This window comes from Plecotus auritus, assembly GCF_963455305.1.
Source record: "Plecotus auritus genome assembly, chromosome: 6".
Taxonomy (NCBI): Eukaryota; Metazoa; Chordata; class Mammalia; order Chiroptera; family Vespertilionidae; genus Plecotus; species Plecotus auritus.
In genome coordinates this window covers 145,066,524-145,087,644 of record NC_137773.1, presented here as the reverse complement: position 1 = coordinate 145,087,644, position 21,121 = coordinate 145,066,524, and the positions used below count along the sequence as shown (strand labels likewise).

The following is a 21,121-nucleotide window of genomic DNA, read 5'->3' as shown; positions in this document are numbered from 1 at the left end:
TGAGTCTGAGTTGTGTGTGTACATGTGGGGTGTGTGTATGTGTGTGCCTGTGGTGTGCGTGTGTGCATGTGGGGTGTGTGCATGTGGTGTGTGTGTGCATGTGGTGCGTGTGTGCATGTGGTGCGTGTGTGTGCATGTGGGGTGTGTGCATGTGGTGTGTGTGTGCATGTGGTGTGTGTGTGCATGTGGTGTGTGTGTGCATGTGGTGCGTGTGTGCATGTGGTGTGTGTGCATGTGGTGCGTGTGTGTGCATGTGTGTGCATGTGGTGTGTGTGCATGTGGTGTGTGTGCGCATGTGGTGTGTGTGTGTGCGTGTGTGTGCATGCATGTGGTGTGTGTGTGCGCATGTGGTGCGTGTGTGTGCATGTGGTGTGTGTGTGCATGTGGTGCGTGTGTGTGCATGTGTGTGCATGTGGTGTGTGTGCATGTGGTGTGTGTGCGCATGTGGTGCGTGTGTGTGCGTGTGTGTGCATGCATGTGGTGTGTGTGTGCGCATGTGGTGCGTGTGTGTGCATGTGGTGTGTGTATGCATGTGGTGTGTGTGTGCGTGTGGGGGATGTGTGGCGTGTGTGTGTGTGTGTGTATGCATGTGGTGTGTGTGTGCATGTGGGGGATGTGTGTGTGTTCTGTAGTCCCCCAGCACCTTTCTTCCCTGCAGAGCCATCATTTTCCTGAGTCTTCCAGCCCCCATATCCCCTCCATAGGCTGCTTTGAATCTGCCATATGCTAGGGAGGAGACCCGCCATGCTTGGTAGCACAGCGTAGAAATTAGAAGAAAATTGCCTCTGAATAGGAAAGCCAGGGTCCCTGCAAGGACACACACCGCGCCGGGGGGTGTGAGTGTGACATGTACCTTGCCTAGTCCTTCAGACCCTGGCTTCTTCAGCCTCCGTTGCTCTGTAAGGCCGCTCTCCTGAGTGCTTGCAGCTCCAACTACTTGTGGGCGTCCCTGAAGGTCCGAGGCATGTGGTGGGAGGCACCAATTCCGTAACAGTAGCTGAGATTGAGCTCCTCAGTTGCTGACCAGTCCGCGTCCCACTGTCCAGCCGGGGGACTTGGTCCTTCTTTCCTCTGTGTCCGGTGTATATTTTATTCAGAGAAACATACTCCCCAGGGGTATGTGCAAACTGGGGGATTCATGAATATCGCTACGTTTTGGTGGCAAAGGTTTGGGGATGCAGCCCTTAGAACACCAAGGGTGGCATGTTCTGTCTATTTTAAAAGCTACAATAATAAGGTGCTTCCCAGGTTTTTATTCTGGTGAGTTTGAGTCAAATAGAATGGGAAATTAATAATGAGGGCTTGCATTTTTAACTGAAGAGTTCTGTCATGATATCCCCATAGCATCATTATCACTAACATTTTTTATTTAGTACTAGAGGCCCGGTGCACGAAATTCATGCACGGGGGTGTGTCCCTCAGCCCAGCCTGCACCCTCTCCAATCTGGGACCCCTTGAGGGATGTCCGACTGCCCGTTTAGGCAGTCGGACATCCCTCTCATAATCCAGGACTGCTGGCTCCCAACTGCTCACCTGCCTGCCTTCCTGATTGCCCCTAACTGCCCTCCCCTGCAGGCCTGGTCACCCCTAACTGCCCTTCTCTGCAGGCCTGGTCCCCCCACAACTGCTCTCCCCTGCAGGTCTGGGTCCCCCCCAACTGCCCTTCCCTGCAGGCCCGGTCGCCCCCAACTTCCCTCCTCTGCCAGCCTGGTCACCCCTAACTGCCCTCCCCTGCAGGCTTGATTGCCCCCAACTGCCCTCCCTTGTAGGCCTGGTTCCTCCCAACTGCCCTCCCCTGCTGGCCATCTTGTGTCCACATGGGGGCAGCCATCTTGGACCACATGGGGGCAGCCATCTTGTGTGTTGGAGTGACAGTCAATTTGCATATTATTCCTTTATTAGATAGGATTTTTAAAATTAACTTTGATCCTTTTCTCGGAGGTTTATTTTCTGACTAATTTCTGAGTTTCCTCCGAACACTTCATGTGCAGCTACCACATAGTTAAGTGTCTGTGGGTGAAGAAAATTCTGTAGATAAGCGACAACATTTATTCTGATGAATCAACTTTCATCACAACATTTTAAGCTCATGTACTTACACTGGAGGGGGTGAGAACATCATGTAGCAGGGCCTTCGGACACATTGTGTCTGTGGGTCATTGCTTCTTTTCTTCCTAGGTGGCCTCCCTCCCTCCCTCCCTCCCTCCAATTCATTTCTTTTCTTTTCTTTCTTTCTTGTTTCTGATCTTAGAGAATTACTCCTAAGAATAGGTGTTTATTGCGGCCTTGCTTATAACAGGAAGAAGGGGGAAGGCAACCAGTGTCCAACAGTAGACACTCCTGCATCCTTTATACCGCGATTACATAGACCTATCTCCATCGACTTGGAAGCTTGTCATACAGTATTAACTTTACATGGGAATACATGTGTGTGTTGTGTGTGCACGTGTAGTCAGCAGTATTGATAAGGGAATCTCCCATTTAGAGGAGATAAACTCATAAAACTACAGAGTGTTAGTGAAAGTCATCGTGAATTAAGGAGAGTATTTGCAGATCGCCAAGGCTGTATGAAGAGAGACAGATTAGGAGAGAAAGCTCCAGGACGTGTTTACATGGCAGTCACCATGGAGGGGGCGAGCCAGGCACGGGGAGCCTGCCCAGGTGGAGCTGCGTCACTGCGCGCACTGACCAGCTCGGGACCCCACTCCCTGCTGTCTTGGCCATGGAGCTCCTGTTCCAAGATGATGGCATTTTTAACAGAGAGAGAAAGTCGTGTCGAGGGCAGCAGGTGGTCATCAGAGTGGACCTCCGTGGTCTTGACAGCAGCCCCCCTGCCCCCCTTATCCCCCCCTTGAGCGAAGGGTTTGGAGGGGGCAGTGTGTGAAGCTGATCAGGATTTAGAGCTTAAGGGCAGACTCTTTTAATTTTTTTTTTACATTTTATTTTATATTGGTTTCTGGTGTACAGCTTAGTGGTTAGGTAATCGTACACTTTACGTAGTGTTCCTTTTGATATTTCCGGTACCCCAACTGGCACCATACATAGTTATTGTAATATGTCTCATTAACTGTATTTCCTATGCTTTGCTTACTTCCCCGTGACTGTTTTGTAACTACCCATTTGTGCTTCTTGGCCCCTTCACCTCTTCACCCAGTGCAACCACCAGTTCTCTGTTTCTATGAATCTGCTTCTATTTTGTTCATCAGTTTATTCTGTTCTCTAGATTCCACATATAAGTGACATCATACAGTGTTTGTCTTTCTCTGGCTGACTTATTTCACTTAGCATAATGCCCTCGAGGTCCATCCATGCTGTCACAAATGGTAAGATTTATTATTTTTATGGCTGAGTAATATTCCATATATGTGTAGGGTACATATATACCACAGGTTTTTGTTTCTTTTTTATCCACGAGGGCAGAATCTGAACCCTGAATAAGAGGTGAAGTCAGGTGTGCACACAGAGAGCTTGGGTCCTTAGCCTGAGTCCACGGATGTCCATATTGTCTCATGTGTTTTCAGGGGTCCCATGAACCCCCAGAAATCAAAATCAAAAGTTGCATATATGGTCCTTTTTCCAGGGTGAGGAGCAGTATCTTTTATAAGATTCTCAAAGACGAGGCAGAGGGGATCTAGGCCCTGAGATGGTTAAGGAGGCTGACATTCTCTCCACAGTTATGTGGGGAGGGGGTGAGGTCCTGTCCTGGAATCTTGGTGATGTCTAGTTTCTGTCATGATTTGGAGACCTTGGTGCTTGCATCATGTAACCCAGAGGACCCCGTTAGGTCGAGGCCAGTCGTCAGGGGCCCCCCCGAGAGGCTGCACACGGGCTGGGGCGCAGGCCATGGTGGGCTCTGCCTCTGCACTCTGGCAGTCCTGTGGACTTGGGTCTCAGTGGCAGATGTCAGAGGGCAGAGAGGAGATAAGAGCTTGGGAACAGCCTAGGGCAGGAGCTGAGCCCCCAGCCCCGGGTGTCACCCCTGTTGTGATTTCCTGGCTCTCATCACTGGCACCCAAAGCACTGACTGGATTCTGACCCTGGTTCCCCATGAGGCAACACGAGTGAGGAACGGGGCGTGATGAAGGATGAGGATAACAAGAAAAGACTGGTTTCTGTCGTGGCCCAAAGTGGGTAGATCACAGTGGGAACCGTGGATTCGACTGCTCCATCTTGTCTGTGTAAAACCAGATGTCTCAGCACGTACAGATGGGGATTTGATTTTCACATTTTACCTGTAAACCCGATTTCCACCCAGGCCTTTCAAAACAAATAACCTGAGGCAAATAACAGAGCTGTGGGCTCTGGCGTTGTGGTTCTGGTTGATACTTGAGAATTACACGCAGACATTTTTATATTCAGTGCACGGTAGAGACAGATTGGGCATTTAAGGCAACTTAGTGGATTGAAGAGCACTGAGGGAATTGTGGGAATTGCCTGTGAGAACAAATCATTATTCCTTGGCAGGCGGGTGAAGGAGAGGGAACTGAGGAGCTGTAGATTACTGGGAGGAAGAAATTAGAGAAATCGGGTGACAGCACTAGGGGCCATTTTACAGATGAAGGAAATGATCCGTAACAGGCAGGAATGCTTGCCCGAGGTCACGCGCAGTGAGGCAGTAACAGAGCCAGCACCTGACCCCAGGTCTTCACGACTGTGAGCCCCCAGCCCCACACTTCTCCCTGCCTTCAGAACCATGGACAGCTGTGGGGCAGGGGTGACTGAGGACAGGCTATGATGACACTGGAAAAGAGGAGTCCCAAGGAAGAGGTGACTACAGACCCCCAAGGAGGCAACCAGCTCAGACTGAGGGTGAGGCAGGCCCGGGAGCCAGGAGGGTAAAAGCCGATGGCGGGGCCACACCGGGGTCCTCTGCTCTTTTCTGGTGCCGTCAGTGGTGTGACTTGTGGGACACCTGAGCCCAGAGCAATCGAGACAGAGTGGAGCCAACACTCCAGCCCCATCATGCTTACCTTCACTGGACACCTGTGGGTCCCCAACAGCTGCCTTTAATCTGCCAGGTGTCTGAGTGATCAGACAAGAGCTGAGTGACTAAACAGCATGCGCAGGTATGGTGGGGACAGCTCAAGGCACGGACGGCAGGAGGCAGGGGTCTGGAGGCTGCCTAACGCCCTGTGAAATGAACTCTCCCCGCGGGAGCCCCCCTTTCTGGAAAGGGCCTTTATTGGCACAGTTGGCTCGTGCCAGGCCCCCATCCCTGGAGCAGTCAGCATGGCAAGCACAGGGTCCTGGAGGAGCAGCATGACACCCCTCCCCACACACCAGGCAGCGGGCACGGGGGAGGAGCCACTCCACCGAAGGAAAGGCGGGGTGGTAGTCTGACCCAGGGGTGGGGGCCCCCACAGTGCTCTGTTGAAGTCAGTTTTGAGCCCTGGCCGGTGTGGCTCAGTTGGTTGGGTGTCGTCCCATGCACCAAAAGGTCACCATTTCAATTCCCTGTCAGGGCACGTGCCCGGGTTGCAGGCTCAATCCCCAGTAGGGAGCATGCAGGAGGTAGCCATCGATGTTTCTCTCTCATCAATTTTTCTCTCTTTCTCTCTAAAATCAATAAAAACATATTTAAAGGGGAAAAAATCAGTTTTGAGGCACTTGTAAAGGGCTTGCGTACAGCAGGTTCTTAAGGCTAGAGCTGGATGAAGAAGGCCAGGTATGCAGCTAGATTTTTGTCCTCAGCCCTGGCCAGACCCCGACATGGGGAGATGAGCCAGAGACCATGGGCATTGGCTTGGTGCCCTGGAGGAAAGGCGCTGGCCTGCCTTTGAACAAGTCTATGACTTCCAGCTAACGAGCTGGCTGCAGACACCTGGTTGTAACATTACCTGCGGACCCTGTGGATCGCTGAGTTTGGGGAAGTAACTGAGGTGGCCTGAGGCCCCAGGACAGAGAGGGGCTTGTGGGCTAGGTCCTGGCCCTGCCTTTCTCTCCTTTTCTCTATTTTGTGGGGACCATCAATACAATAAACAAAAATGAAAAGAAGCAAATCATCATGAGATGAGCCATCTCCTTCCGGACACATTCATAGTGCTGGGATTGGGCTCTGGGGCCACAGAGTGCACAGCAGATGGTATTAAATGAGACATGTCAGACACCTATGCCTCGCTCTCCATAGATACTCAAAAGGTGGTGGTTTCCTTCCTTCGTATTTACTAGAATTCAAAGGGTGTTGGGAAGGAGGTCATCCGTTTGAATGAAGTTAGTTCTTTCTTCACCCCGCGAGGGAGGCCCCACTGATGTCGCATAATTATTAGTGAGCAGAGGGTCATGGCATCGAGAAAGAGGCAAGGCACAGTGGGGGCTCGAGAAACAGTTCTTGGAGGGAACGCTGACTTCTTGCTACGCTGAAGTCTATGCTGAGGGAAAGAACAGTTATTCAAGGTGAAAATCCAGCCACGCTCGGTGCCCACCTGTGACTGCACGTGCCGTGACCTGCTTGACTTTCCTTGCAGTCCACCTGATCCCGGTGTCCGTAGCTAAGAATGGAGTGAGTAGCAAGAGTCGAAAGAGAATCATGCCCGACCCTGTGACGGAGCCCCCCGGGATGGACCCGGTTTACGAAGCTCTCTTGTATTGCAACATTCCCAGTGTGGCCGAGCGCAGCATGGAAGGTAGGCCTGCCCGCGCTGCCCAACTTGGTACCTGGACGGACACCCCTCTGGGAACTGGTTCTTCACACAGCACAGCCTGGTGGTGAGGCGCGCCCCGACCTCGGCGCAATTCCTGCAGCTGCCACTAGGCTGTGCCCTTGAGTGAGTTCCCAGGTCTTAGCTTCCTCACTTCTAGTGCATCACCCCCAGCTTTTCTGAGTAGACACTCTGGGGCTTAGGACGTCCTGCTGGTGTCTTGCAGGAAAGGTGTGGGAAAATGTGATTTCCACGTTGAATTTTGCTTTTTTGAGAGTGTACCAAAGAATGATGTTGACTCTCTTTGTGCCCTGCCTTGTTTGATGAGAGATTTCAAGAAGACATATGTTCACTGTTTACTGTTTTTGGGCCTCCCGTAGTCTGTGGATGTGAGCGAGGACACAGGAATATTCCTGCCCACATTTCCCTGGCCTCCAGCTGGCCACCATAGCCTCCCTGTGACTTCTGTTGGCCTGGGGCATAACCAGCCCACTCATGTCCCTGTGCCCTGCCAGTGAGTCTATTCAGAGGCACCCCACCCGGACCCCAGCACAGCACCCTGCTCCCAGTTACCCCTCCTCACTTTAGTGCAGTGAAAAGAATTGACACTTCTGAGTGATAACAATGCAATGTATCTGTCTCCCTTTATGTCTGTCTGTCTCTCGCAGGTCATGCTCCGCATCATTTTAAGCTGGTCTCAGTGCATGTGTTCATTCGACATGGGGACAGATACCCACTGTATGTCATTCCCAAAACAAAGCGACCAGAAATTGACTGCACTCTAGTGGCTAACAGGTAAATTGCACTTAAAAAAAAAAGTTCCTTTCAAGAATCTGTTCTCTCTGTCTTAATCATGATGCTGATGGGGGAACGGATGACAGGATGGGGAGTGACCTGTCATGGAGTGAGTGCAGTTCACCAAGAGTCTGATCTTCAGAACAATCCTGCATGTTACTGCCGTCTCACAGTTGAGAAAACAGAGAGGTGAGGCCACACAGCAGATAAAGCCCTGGCCAGTCTGAGGCCCACTCTCCCACCTGCTGTTCTTCAGTTTGAGAAATGGCTGGATGTGGTGCAGTGAACACTGGGTTAGGAGTCCTCAGACCTGGCTCAGCTATTCCATTCAGAGCAGCAAATAAGCCCCTTAGTCTCTGTGAGCCTCAGTCTTCTGTCTCTGAAATGGGATGGCGATGCTGACCATGCAGAGTTGGGGTGAGGAGTATGTGAGATGATAGAGGGGAAAGAACACTGTCGTTTACTTGCAAAGCCATATCAATGGATGATGTTACTTCAAATGTCCAGAGGGGTAGAGACAGCCTGCTCTTGGTTGAGAGCCCTTAGGAGGAAAAATAATTGAAAAGAGTGGGAACAGTGCATATGGAAATGGCATGGCTCTAAAACTGGAGGCACAGTTAGCAATAAAAGTGATGGGCCAGGCCTCAGCAAACGTGTCTGGGGACACGTAACACCCCGCACAGAATATGCTGAATGAGGAGAGGAGACGGAGGGAAGTGCTCAGTGGGGAAGATGATATGTCGATGGAATGCTCCTGGTTGCCAGCCTGCCCCGGGCAGCCTGGTGGAACCACGGATTCCCTCCCCGCAGCCGGGGCGGTTCTTTCCATGTGGGCCACAGTGTGAACCCGGGAGGTTCAGGTTAACTCTTCGACTCTCAGGCCGTCTCACTGTCCAGTGTTACGGAGAAGGTGACGTGAACCATCTTTGGTGGAAACATGAGATACTGTGTGACTGCAGGCTTTCCCGTGTTGTTTCATTTCCTGCTGGAGGTCGTGATGCTCGCACTCTGGGTATTTGTGTTTTCTGTGCTCAGCGAGCCTGGGGGCATGTCCCAGAGCCCGTGTCAGGGTGCCACGCAGGCACCGGCTCTCCTCCTCCCTTCTCCAGCCTTCTGGGTCAGCCTTCCCGTGGAGGTCCTCTGCCCCTGCCATTCCCACCTTTGCACCTGCCACCTGGCTTGCTGGTCCCCCATGCCTGCTTGGCCCACTCCCACAGCTCCTTCGGGGCCCCCAGAGATGCTGGCCCCTCTAGGAAACCTCTCCCTGTGTGTGAGAATGGGTCCTCGGCTTGTATCAGGCACAGCCAGTGCCTCACTGCAAACTGGACAGGAAGACACGTGGGGGAATGGTCTCCGAACAAAACATTTCATCCTCAGACCTTAACTGGCCTGAACACTGGGGCAACGGTGGAGGTCACTTGCTGTGCTGGGCATTAATTCTTATGTTCCTGGACCACGGGGATGGGCTAGGGCAGTGGTCGGCAAACTGCAGCTCGCGAGCCACATGCGGCTCTTTGGCCCCTTGAGTGTGGGTCTTCCACAAAATACCACGGCCTGGGCAAGTCTATTTTGAAGAAGTGGCGTTAGAAGAAGTTTAAGTTTAAAAAATATGGCTCTCAAAAGAAATTTCAATCGTTGTACTGTTGATATTTGGCTCTGTTGACTAATGAGTTTGCCTACCACTGGGCTTGAGCATCCAGAATGGGAGGAGGGCACAGGGTGGGGTGCAGGGAAGGCAGCTTGGGGACGTGGGTTTGCTAGATCGGGCACAGCCAAGTTTCTTTGTGTTAACAGCTGGCACAGTCCTACCTTTGCATGCTGGCTAGATATCCACCCTTTGAACAGCCCGGGCACAGATAGGCTCCTGGGCCTCTGAGCTGGCCGGACCCAAGACAGCCTCCAGGACTCATGGACAGCGCCCTGCTTTATCCCTGGCTCCTTGCGGCTTCTGGTCCTCTTTCTCTGTCTGCGCTTCCACTTCTCAGAAGTGAGAATTTGAGAGGCTCGGCTCAGACGAGGGGTCAGTCACTGTTGCTAGAAGGTCCCTGGGCACTTGAAGCTCTGGGGCCATTCTGGTCGTTCCCAGAAAACGGGCCATTGGGCAGGGCCACTTGGCAGCGTGCAGGGCCTCCCCCCGTGCAGCCTGGCACTTTACAGCTTGTCTTCCCAGCGTGATTGTCTCTGCCCTCCCCCCATCACCAGCTTCTCCCGGGCATTGGGTCTCACTCCTTCCTGTATCATCCATGCCCAGCTCGAGCCTGGCATGTAATAGTTGTTGGACGAGTTTGGTGGCAGAATGAATTCAGGATCTAAGTGAGAATCATAAGTCATAATTGCCTGTCGTGTGCTCCTATCAGATTGAAGTCTCAGCACGGAGTCCTGTGAGGCCGATTAGCCTGTGTGTGTAGGGAAGATCGCTGCGCTCTCTGAGCCTCAGTGTGCAGACCTGGAACACGGGGGCAGTGATGCCTCCCTTCCCACGCCCTTGTGACGTCTGACTGAGGTGGGAGAGCGAGGCCCTGAGCCTGGTCCATGCTAAGAGCTTGATAAGGGGGTGACGTGTCATTTAGCACAGCAGCCTGCAGGTCTCCTAGGGCCAGCGTCTCTTCCTCCCGAGTGGCCGTGGTCATGGAGCCAGGACAGGTGCCAGGGCCCCTCGTTCTGTCAGGGCGATGGCAGGATGCACAGATAGGGCCGTTTCTGGGGCTTCCATTTGAGAGGCATAGTTTCTGGGGACCAGCTGCCCTGGCTGCCTCTGCCTTCCTTGTCCCTGGCCTTGATCTTGTGGCCTAGTTTGATCAAATATTCTGTATTTTTAGAATCTACTTTTTTAAGTCCTTTGCAGAAAGTGGGTGGGGCATGCATGTTTAATTAATTCATGTCATTTAATTAAGTCCATCTTTAAATAAAAACAATAAATGTCCATTCATAAGAGCGGACAGGACTCCCAGCCATTAGAATCCACTTCAGGCCTCTGAATCCCCTGGGACTGTGGGATTGGGGTCACCAGCAGTGCCTGCTGCCTCCCCAGGTGCTAGTTCAGCTTCAGGAATTACTCATTTTTATGGCCTCCTAAAAGGCCGTGAGTCCTGGAGTGTGGCCGTTACTGCAGTCCAGTGGGAGGGGATGTCTGGGCCGTGCACAGCGAGGAGTTGGATGTCCGTGCAAGTCGGTCACCCCAGCGTTCCCCTTCACCACGACACATTGCGTGGCTCCCTGAGTCTTGGTAGTAGAAGCTGTGTCTGCGTGAATGCCCTGTGCCTCATGACAGAGGTGCTCTTTTTACCCTCACGGGACTATGTTTAGCCAGCAGTAAGGTTATTAGCCATTGCTATGTTTAGTAAATGGTTTCTTTTGCATTCATGAATATGAATTTGATACTCTTTTCTACACCCAAAGAAGAAAAAAATAAATCAATATTTTTATTCAGTGAATTTTATTCTTAAATGCAAGTCGTGTGCCAGGTGCTGTCACATGTACCTGGCTCATGTAGCAGGACGTGGCATGTGAGCAGGCACCTAAATGAAGTGAAGGAGCCGGCCCCGGGAGGATCTGGGGAAAGCGTGTTCCAGATGGCGGGAACGGTGTGTGCAAAAGGCCTGAGGCTGGGAGAGCTGGGCATGTCTGAGTAACAGTAAAACCAGTCCCTGGCTGAACAGGAGGCGTGAAGGGGAGAATGGGCTCCTAAGGATTTAAAGAAGGTGGTTGCCCTCAGGGGGCCTTGGGATAGCACATCAGCCATTTGTCTTCTCTTCCGTAAGTGAAGTTTTTCTTCTGTGAGTCCTCATCTCGCCCTACCAAAAGCAAGTTTTCATGAATGCCGTTAGAAACAGACACCTCATTAAGCAGTCGGATTCCCTGAAAACCCGGGACATCTCAGCAAACACTTTCAGTCTTGAAATCCTGTTTCTAAAATTGGCAGCCACGCTCTCCCAGATCCTCAGACATCACCAACCGGAAGGAGTGGCTCGCAGCAGAGCATTTGCCTCCTGTTGACGGCCTTCGTTTATGTGCATTCCTATCGGCAGCCTCGTGATCAGTTGGAAATTTTATTTCCGAGTTTGCAAATATTTATACGTTTCAGCCTCCGGATGAAAAGCACACCCTCTGTCTGCATGCAGAGACAGCCCCGCCCGGCACAGGCCAGGGTAAATGACCTGACCGTCCTGTACGACAGGATTAGCATTCTCTAGTTCCAAAGCCTATTTTATGAAAGATGGATTTTTTTTTTTTAGCTTTATGTTTTTGAAAGATATTAAACCCATTCTGGTAGCCATTTTAAAAGCATTGTCAATGTTAATTGGGCTTTCAACAGCAGGGGTCGACCATTAGAACAATTTCTCTTTGCTGCTTTTCATGCTGATTTGGTTTAGCGGGGACTAGTCTATCCGCTTCTGTTCAGCTGGAAAATGTATACACATTCATAGGCCATTTTACTATTCAAAGAAAAGGTGTAAATATTCATAAGTCACCTCATTATTCAGAGGAATTGTGTCTATATTCATAGGTCATTTCATTATTCAGAGAAAATATGTATATATTCATAGGTCATTTCATTATTCAGGGAAATTGTGTATTGGTGACTAGAAAGATAAATTAAATCTTGATTTACCACATGTACTTCATGGGAGAAATATTAAAAAAAGTCAGGTCTCATAAACATACCGGTGTTGTTATTGTTTTGCTATTTGTGACCACCCCACATGAAATACATATTGTGTGTGCAAAATACATAGTGAATTGTAGAGAGCTATAGAGATCTCGGTTATCTTAATCAGTTAATTTTCTTCAAAAGAGCCTTTCCAGAGGTCAGATAAGTTAAGGATTAAGAGTTACCAAGGTAAAGGTTGGGGTGGGTTGTTTTTTAAAAAAATATGTTTTCGTTGATTTTAGAGAGGAAAGGAGAGGGATAGAGAAATAGAAACATTGATGAGAATTACCAATTGGCTGTCTCCTGCACACCCCCTAGTGGGGACCTAGCCCACAACCTGGGCATGTGCCCTGACCTGGAATAGAACCAGTGATCTCTTGGTTGATGAGTTGACACTCAACCCCTGAGCCACACTGGCCGGACCAGGGTGCGGTTTTTAAGGAGGAAGAGGCAGCATGTGGGAAGTCTTGGAAGCGTGAAAGAACAAGTGTGTTGGGGGAACAGAAGTCGGTTGGTGGCTGTGTGTGTCCAGAGCTCAGCATTAGAGTGGAAAGGGCTGGGGAGCCCTGAGCCTCAACGCGAGGTGGGGCCAGAGCAGACCAACAGGCACGCGTGGCCCCTTCCAGAAGGCAGCATGTGGAAGGGCAGTGATGAGTCGGGGTTGCCTTTTAAGGAGATTGCACTGGCAGTGGAGAAGGCTGATGAGAGGGGCAGGAATAGGCTGCAGGTAATCCAAAGAGGAACCCGTGCCATCCAGACAGAAGCTGCCTGAGCCGGAACCCAGCTGGTGGCTGCAGGGATGCAGGAGAGAGGTGTGCAGCCCGTGGAGGACACGTTTGCAGGAAGCGGGGGGGGGGGGGGGGGGGACAGGTGGCCTGTGTGGGCAGGGGAGGGACAGATCGAGGACTCCCAGCATAGGCATGGTGTCTGGAGAGGGAGCCTGGAGGGGCGCAGGTTGGGAACCGACAGTGGAGGGCAAAGCTGACTCCCAACGTGATGGGCACTTCAGCAGAGGAGAGTGCTCGGCTGGCCTTGCAGAGTGGGTTATGCGTAGCCATCGGTGGGTGAGTAATAACGAAATTGGAATGTAAAAGTGATTGAGCGATTGCCTTTGTGGGAGAGGAAGGGCACACTCTTGGGGTTTTATTTGTGAAGCTGAAACCATCGCAGACTGCTTCGGAGTGTACTGACCTCCAGATCTCTGTTGTCTCTTTAGGAAACCGTATCACCCGAAGCTGGAAGCTTTCGTTAGTCACATGTCAAAGGGATCCGGAGCCTCTTTCGAAAGCCCCTTACATTCCCTGCCTCTTTTCCCCAATCACCCGCTCTGTGAGATGGGAGAGCTCACACAGACAGGTACGTGTGACACCACTCGCACACACTGAGAGCGGAGAGCGAATGCTCCTGGGCCAGACGCTGTGGGCTCGTAGGGAAATAAGGACTGGCACTCCACAGCTCTGAGTCCACCAACATCCTCATTAACATCTGATTTCTAAAAAAAATAAAAATAATAACGTTTTTGTTATTACAAAGGCAGTATATGTTCATGGAAGAGAAATTAGGAATGACAAGCAAAAGGAAGAAAAATAGCTCCCATAATTCCACCAAAGTAATTAGTTATCTTTCTTTCTGTGTTCATGCATGTGTGTGCATGTGCGTGCATGTGCGTGAGTGCATACTCACAGTGGTATCTTACTAAACACACTATTTTGTTACCCACGTTTTCACTTAGTATATTGTGATCATCCTTCCCTATTCATCAACAACACCATCTCTGATTGCTACATATTATCCCACTGTGGCTGGGCCATAATTTATACAATTAATCCCATGTTCTCAGATACTTCAAGCAATACACCTGGTAAGTTTCAGTGTGCCAGGCCTCAGGGAGAAACACAGGGCAGATCCCTGCGGAGTGCGGAGTTTGGTTCGGTCAGACCACCGTTTTCTTGCAGCTCTGTTTGTACTGTGGTGCAGCCAGTTCACTGTCAGAGTCGTCGGTGAGTTAATTGTGGGATCACCTTTGTAGGGAAGAGAAAGAACTGGTGGGTTCCCAGGAGCTTCCAGTTTCCTACTTCAATCTGGGACCTCAAAGGACCTCTGTTGGTCCCAGCTTTTTTGGAAGAAACGGGAAGACCTATTGGCCATGCTCTGTCTTCTTGTTCCCCAGCATCGTGGGACCTCAGCTTTGATGGGTGGAAGGTCTCTGTCCTGTCGCTGGGAGAATGGTAGTGAGTGGCAGAGAGGGAGGGGCAAGCTGAAGGCCCTGGAGGGCCAGCCTTGGAGAAGGAGTTTTTTCAAAAGCTTTTGATAATTAGTTCCACGCATACACATTCTGCATTTGGATTAAAACAGGAGTCATCCTACCAGATCCAGCACCCCTTTTATTAACAAGCGAGGGTGCTCCCTTAACTATCCTCAAGTGAAATTTGAATATAATATAATCTTTCTACATATATAATCTTAAAATATATCAGAGACCCTAACTATAATATAAAGGAGGGGAAAAGGAAACTAATTTGTTACAGAATTCTGTGTGCCTCGGTGTAAATGCTTGCGCACACCTACACTAGAAACTGGAATCAGTTGCTTACACGTAAAAATAGGTTGCTGACTGACAGCTACCAGTGCAGACTGACTGAGAGGTGTATTGGTGACTTTAATACCAAGTGTTGGAACATGTTTTTTTTTACAAGTTCTGATCAAAACAAAATACAAGTGTCCCTCAATTAATATCTTGTTTCTTGGAAAGTCATTGGATGTTAATGTTATGCAAAAATGACTGTGTTTATAGATTCAAAAAAAAAAAGTGGGTTCGCCCTAGCTGGTTTGGCTCAGTGAAGGGTCCCGGGTTCGATTCTGGTCAAGGGCACATGCTGAGTTGAGGGCTTAATCCCCAGTAGGGGGCGGGCAGGAGGCAGCCGATCAATGATTCTCATCATTGATGTTTCTCTCTCTCTCTCCCTCTTCCTTCCTCTCTGAAATCAATAACAATATTTTTTTTAAGTGGGTTCCAGGCTATATAAACAGATTTTTCACGTGTGGGAATGTCTTACGATACATTCAGAAGTTCTATGGGACCGAGAACAGTTCCTTGTGAAGGCTGTCCAGCCCCCTGGCCACCACCCGCTGGGTGTCAGGGACATTATTGCCCGTATTATTGTGACAGCTCAGCCGCCAAACCCTCCCTGAGGGCAGACCCAGGCTTGCTGAGAACCACTGCTTAGACTCTGGTTGCAAGTAACAGAAACCAACTCAAGCACAAAAGGGACATTATCGTGAGGATTCACAGTGACTCACGACGGTGAGGGCAAGAACACGAGCAGGCCTCCGGAGACTGGAGCCGGGAATAAAAAGTCTGCCTGTCGCTGCCTCCGTGGTTTTGCTGGGTGTCTGTCAACAGTGACAGTCCTAGCCACACCCACAGATGGGCTGGCAAGTCCACATTCGTGAGAGAGAGAGTCTGAAGGGGTCCTTGAGGGTCAGGGCCATCACCTGGCAAGAGGTCAGAGTGACTGTGCATTGAGAGTGGGACCCAGCCTTTGGGTCCAGGGGCTGCCCCTGAGAAGAGTGGCGGGGGGAGGGGCCTGAGGCGGTCACACACTTAGAGATAGTCGTTCATTCTGACCTTTCTTCTCATTGATTTATTATCATCATTATAATATTCTACTAGTAAATTAGCATTACTCTAGAAATTATTTTTGCAGTATTGTTTGCTCCTGTTCCCTTATTCTCTCTTAATGGCCAATTTCATCTTCTATTTTAAATTTTATTTTAAGAAAGCCTCGCTGTTAGAGCAGTCATTTGTCACTGGCACACTTTGGCACCTGCAGAGACTACGTAAGAACAGACTGATCACGGGCCTGCTCTGCTCAAGGTGCTTTGGCAGCTGTTGAGTGTGGGGGAGGGGTGGGGCCTGGGTGAGTAAGATGCTCCCCTGCCTGTCCTAGCGGACCCCTCAGCTGCAGTGGGACGAGGCGCAGGGAGACCAGCCTACTGCTGCAGGCCGCAGGGTCGTATAGGATAAACACAGTCTCTGGAGGATAGACAGCCCCGTAAAATGGGGCTGATACCTTCCGGACAGGGCTAGTGGTGAGTGAAATGCGATAGCACGTGGAAAGTGCCTCGCACAGCAGGAGGCTCAGTGAACGCTGCTAACGGCCCAGAGGTCCAGCGGCCTGTGGGAACCGAAGGAGTTGTTCATGGAACCTGGGGGGAGGGAGAAGGAAGACCACAGGGAAGGCAGGAGTGGAGCCAGGTGCAGGATGGGGGTTTCTCTGGGCAGAGGAGGGTGAAGGGCAGGAACAAAGGCAGGAATAGCAGGCTGCGTTTGGAGAGTATAAGAAGTCTTCAATGGCTAGAACTTAGTATTTCTGCATGAAAATGTAGGGACTGTGACAAGGGACTAAGAACACAAGGTTGGGGCCAGATGGGGGCTCAGATCTGCTACTTCTCAACCGTGAAGGGCCTCCGTTTCCTCACCTAGAAAATAAGGGAAATGAGGGGAATCATAAGCCTTTACGGGCTTTTTGTGAGGATTAAAGGAGAAAGGTCTGGCCCGCAGTAAGCACTCTACCTTCAATATATGTAGCTGAGAAGGTGAGGTAGGCCCAGAGGTGAACTAGGCCCAGATACAGGTTCTTAATGTTGTCACTCAAGGTTTGCCTTATTTTGCAAATCATTTTGGAAATGCTAAGGCTTGTCCCAGCCCCAGTCTCTGAGGGAATTCTGCTCTCAATCCATATTCTTCATTCAGAGTAGGACATCCTTTGTTGGGGGGTTTTCTGAGCTATTCCCCTTCCTGGGCCAACAGTGCCCTCTGCCTCTGCATTTCAGCCTTAAGTTGTCTCATCTTGGTGGTGGAGCTGTTCAAACTGTGTGGGCATCTGAGTAAATGATACGGCTGGTCATGGGGCCTGCATATGGTTCCCACTCTCAGACAATGCATGTTTGTTACTGAAATTGCATCCCATTGGCTGGCAGGCGAGCTTGCTTTATCTTGGATTACCTTCTCTTGCTTGAAGAGAAGGCTTTTTTTTTTTTTTTTTTTAAAAAAAGGCCATTGTTACTGTACTGTGGTTCAACACTAAAACATCTTAAAGGTAAACTTGAAATTCTTGCTCCTACCCATGTTCCAGCCACACCATTTCTGTGCCCCCATCATTCCCAGGTAACCATTGAGATCAGTTTCTTGTGCATCCTTCCCAAGTTTCTTTATGCAGAGCACAGACAACTGCAAATATACATTCTTATTTCCCCCCATTTTTATTTGCTGATTTTAGAGAGGGAGGGAGAGAGAGAGAGAGAGAGAGAGAGAGAGAGAGACATCAATGTGAGAGAAAAACATTAACCGGTTGCCTTCCAAATGGGCCCCGACCGGGGATCGAACCCGCAACCTTTTGATGTATGGGATGATGTTCCAACCAGCTGAGCCACACCAACCAGGGCCCCCCATTTTTATTTAAAAGGAGCATAAAAACATACTGTTAGGCACTTTGCTTTTTTCCGCACATTCTCTCTGTGTATCTGGGAGATCGTTCCATATTCGTTCAGAGAGAGTGTCCTTATGGACGAGCTGGTAAAGCCCGAGCAAGGTTAGGCAGAACGTACCTAAATGTTGGCAGAGGGAACGTCCCAGCACCGAGAGGACCAAGCAGCCAGCAAGCGGCCTTTTCTCTTCCTGATTGAGTTCCCGGAGTTCTCCCTGCAGGCTGAGGAATGCCATGTCCCTGGGCCCAGGGACAAAGCTCTCCTTAGACCTGTGACACCTACAGCCTGGGCACCCACCCAGCGGGTGACTCCTTCCATCCGAGGCCTGCCAGGCACAGGGTCTCCCACAGGGAAGGGGCTGGTCTACAGGGGGTGTTGAAGCAGACGGTCATTGTGCTCCCCAGAAAGGCTGTGGGTCCCCAGGACAGGGCTCCCTCGGCTCGTCCCTTCGTGGGTAACTCCAAGGTGCCCCCCCGTCAGGCTGGCGTGAACCCATTCTCACAGCTTCCACGCAGTGGGCGGCAGGCTCGATCACATGATCTCACCCTGTTCGAAGGTGTCCGGAGCAGGGCGCTGACTCCTTCCCCTGGCCGTTCTCTTGGCTGAGCTGCCGGTCAGGAAAGCTTGTGTCGCTCTGTTTCAGGAGTCGTGCAACATCTGCAGAATGGCCAGCTGCTGAGGGACATCTACCTAAAGAAACACAAACTCCTGCCCGGTGACTGGTCCCCCGACCAGCTCTACTTAGAGACCACGGGGAAAAGCCGGACGCTGCAAAGCGGGCTGGCCCTGCTGTATGGCTTTCTCCCCGATTTTGACTGGAAGAAGGTTTATTTCAGGCACCAGCCCAGCGCTCTGTTCTGCTCCGGGAACTGCTACTGCCCTGTGAGAAATCACTACCTGGAAAAGGAGCAGCGCCGGCAGTACCTCTTACGCCTGAAGAACAGCCAGCTGGAGCGGGCCTACGGGGAGATGGCCAAGATCGTGGACATCCCCACCAAGCAGCTGCGGGCCGCCAACCCCATCGACTCCCTGCTCTGCCACTTCTGCCACAACCTCAGCTTCCCCTGCACCAGAGACGGCTGCATTGACATGGAGCACTTCAAGGTGATCAAGACCCATCAGATCGAGGACGAGAGGGAGAGGCGGGAGAAGAAACTGTATCTGGGGTATGCGCTCCTGGGCGCCCACCCCATCCTGAACCAGACCATTGGCCGCATGCTGCGAGCCGCCGAGGGCAGGAGAGAAGAGGTCTTCGCCCTCTATTCTGCGCACGACGTCACTCTGTCCCCGGTCCTCAGCGCCTTGGGCCTGACGGAAGCCAGGTTCCCGAGGTTCGCGGCCAGGCTGATCTTTGAGCTCTGGCAAGACAGGGAAAAGCCCCGGGAGCACGCCGTCCGGGTTCTCTACAACGGTGTCGACGTCACGTTCCACACCTCCTTCTGCCAGGACCACCGCCAGCGCTGGCCCAAGCCCATGTGCCCCCTCGACAGCTTGGTCCGCTTTGTCAGGAGGGACATGCTGGAGGCCCTGGGCACTGGCAGCACTAATTATTACGATGCCTGTCACCAGAAAGGATTCTAGTAGGAGGCGCAGAGTCCAGCCCTTACAGAATCTGTGTCGAAGCAGAGGGATGGGAAAGGTACACTTGTAGTTCCAGCCTTCACTAAGGGTACGAGGTTATTGATTTTCGTGGCTAGGAACTGTGCTCGGGAGCCACACGGATGGCTTCGGTTGAACAATGAGTACATTGTTGAATTCGGGTTCGGGCGTTACTTGATAACACAATGGCCAATTCACAGAAAAAAGGAAGGTACTTTATCATAGCCAGACTTTGCTTACTATGCCAGACTATTTTAATGCTCAAAGTTGCCAACCCACATGCATATTCTTCTGACCTGCCGTGGTACTTACTGTACAATGGGACCAGCAAGCCACAGCCCAAATGTTCTTAACCTGGGACCATCTTACTGTATCCTTGTTCAGTGAAAAATTTCCCCAAGTAATTTATGTAAAATAGGGCTTGACAGACTTCTTCTGTACAAGGCCAGAGAGTACATAGTTTAGACCGTGCAGGCCAGAAAGCCACAGCCAGTCTCTTGTCACAGCCATTTCGTTCTGCCCTTGTCACGGGAACGCACCCACAGACAGTACGCAAAGCGTGCACAGGTCGCACAAAACAGGCCGCCCGTCAGGCGTGGCCCTGGGGCTGGCGCTTGCTGGCGCCTGATCTAAAACACAGGCTCTCCTACAATTGCACTCTCAGCACTTTGAGAACCGGGTGGATGCCAAGAATTATTCAGCGGTGCCTCCAGTCACTTCTGCTAGAAACACAGAATTTGGCCTGTATCTGTTATAACAAAACAAAGGGAAATACACATTGAATCAGAAGGAATCACAGAAAAGTTGTCAGAATAATACTTGATGTTCATGATGATTGTGGTATGATAGTTTTAAGGGTGATTTAAACATGTGTCTGCTGTCGTCTATTTGCTGTATATGCTGAAATTTTTGTATTCCACTTGGTATTTTTATAGTCTAGGAAGATATTTTCTGAGACCAGTTTTAGATGTGCTCTGATTCCTACGTAATATCCCATTTGCTGTCCCTGGTTGGTGTTCAGAAGGGAGCCAGAAGCTGAATACAGGCCCTTCCTTCCAATAAAACGAATTATGGCTTATTCCCTTGGACAAGCTGTAGAATCGGATCAACTTTTAAACCCTTTTTGTGAGTTTCAAAAGGTACATTCTAACTGATTTTTAAGTACGTTTTTGGAAGAACTTTGGTACTAGATAGTTAAATAATCTTTATAAGGTATTTTATATATTAGAAGCAATGATGAAATCTGTGGTTTCTGAACTAATGGTGCTAGTTCTGTGCGAAGAGATGTAACATGCAAGTGAGGTTCTCCGGTGTCATTGATATTCCCTTCATTTCTCTTTGTTTTTACCCAGTGTTGCGTTTAAATACATGTTTCTATGAATAAATTTTGATGAATACTTGTACGTGCCACTAACGGTTTGTACCTCTAAGTCACTCTGGTTCTTTTCAAGTGAGTGCCAGTATTTTTAAGATTTATCCTTTATTTGTGTATAAATAAAAATGTGCTAAATTAGAAAACTCTACAGCACATGTGGGGAAGGGAGGGCCAGGCCCCCGTGGCGCGCTGTGGCCGCTGACAGGCTGCGCTGGGCCCAGCAGGGACAACGGAAAGGGACGTCCTGCTTCCTTCTCTCAGGGCAGCAGCGAGCTCACTGGGCCAGGAGGACGTGTCCCAGCTGGTGGCCTAGGGCTAGGTGAACATTTATCTTACCTGCTTCTATTATTGCTGACCATCTTGTGTTGTCTCTGGAGTATTAAAGCCTAAACAGGTGTTTTTTTTCTCTCTCTCTCTCGCAGTATTTGCATTAGAGCTGCTAAACACAGCTTGAAGAACATAGAATTGAATCAGAAGATGTTTTAAAAATTAATTTGTAACATCTGTTGGTAAAGGTAAATATTTTGGATAAGAGCCCACATTGAAAGTGTAGATACAGGTTTTGCCTCTGTG

General features: G+C 50.4%; 1 protein-coding gene across 3 annotated transcripts in view; it reads left to right on the top strand.

Annotated features, from left to right (window-relative positions):
- The window catches only part of PXYLP1 (2-phosphoxylose phosphatase 1), a 70,578-nt gene extending 50,008 nt beyond the window's left edge, over positions 1-20,570 (top strand). For all 3 annotated transcript variants that reach the window (XM_080672202.1, XM_080672204.1, XM_080672203.1), the window contains exons 3-6: positions 6,465-6,623; positions 7,307-7,433; positions 13,301-13,440; positions 18,218-20,570. In XM_080672202.1, coding sequence (XP_080528328.1) covers positions 6,465-6,623; positions 7,307-7,433; positions 13,301-13,440; positions 18,218-19,155 — 1,364 coding nt within the window. In that variant the 3' untranslated portion in view covers positions 19,156-20,570. The remainder of the gene's footprint in view (positions 1-6,464; positions 6,624-7,306; positions 7,434-13,300; positions 13,441-18,217) is intronic.
- Positions 20,571-21,121: the final 551 nt, after the last annotated feature.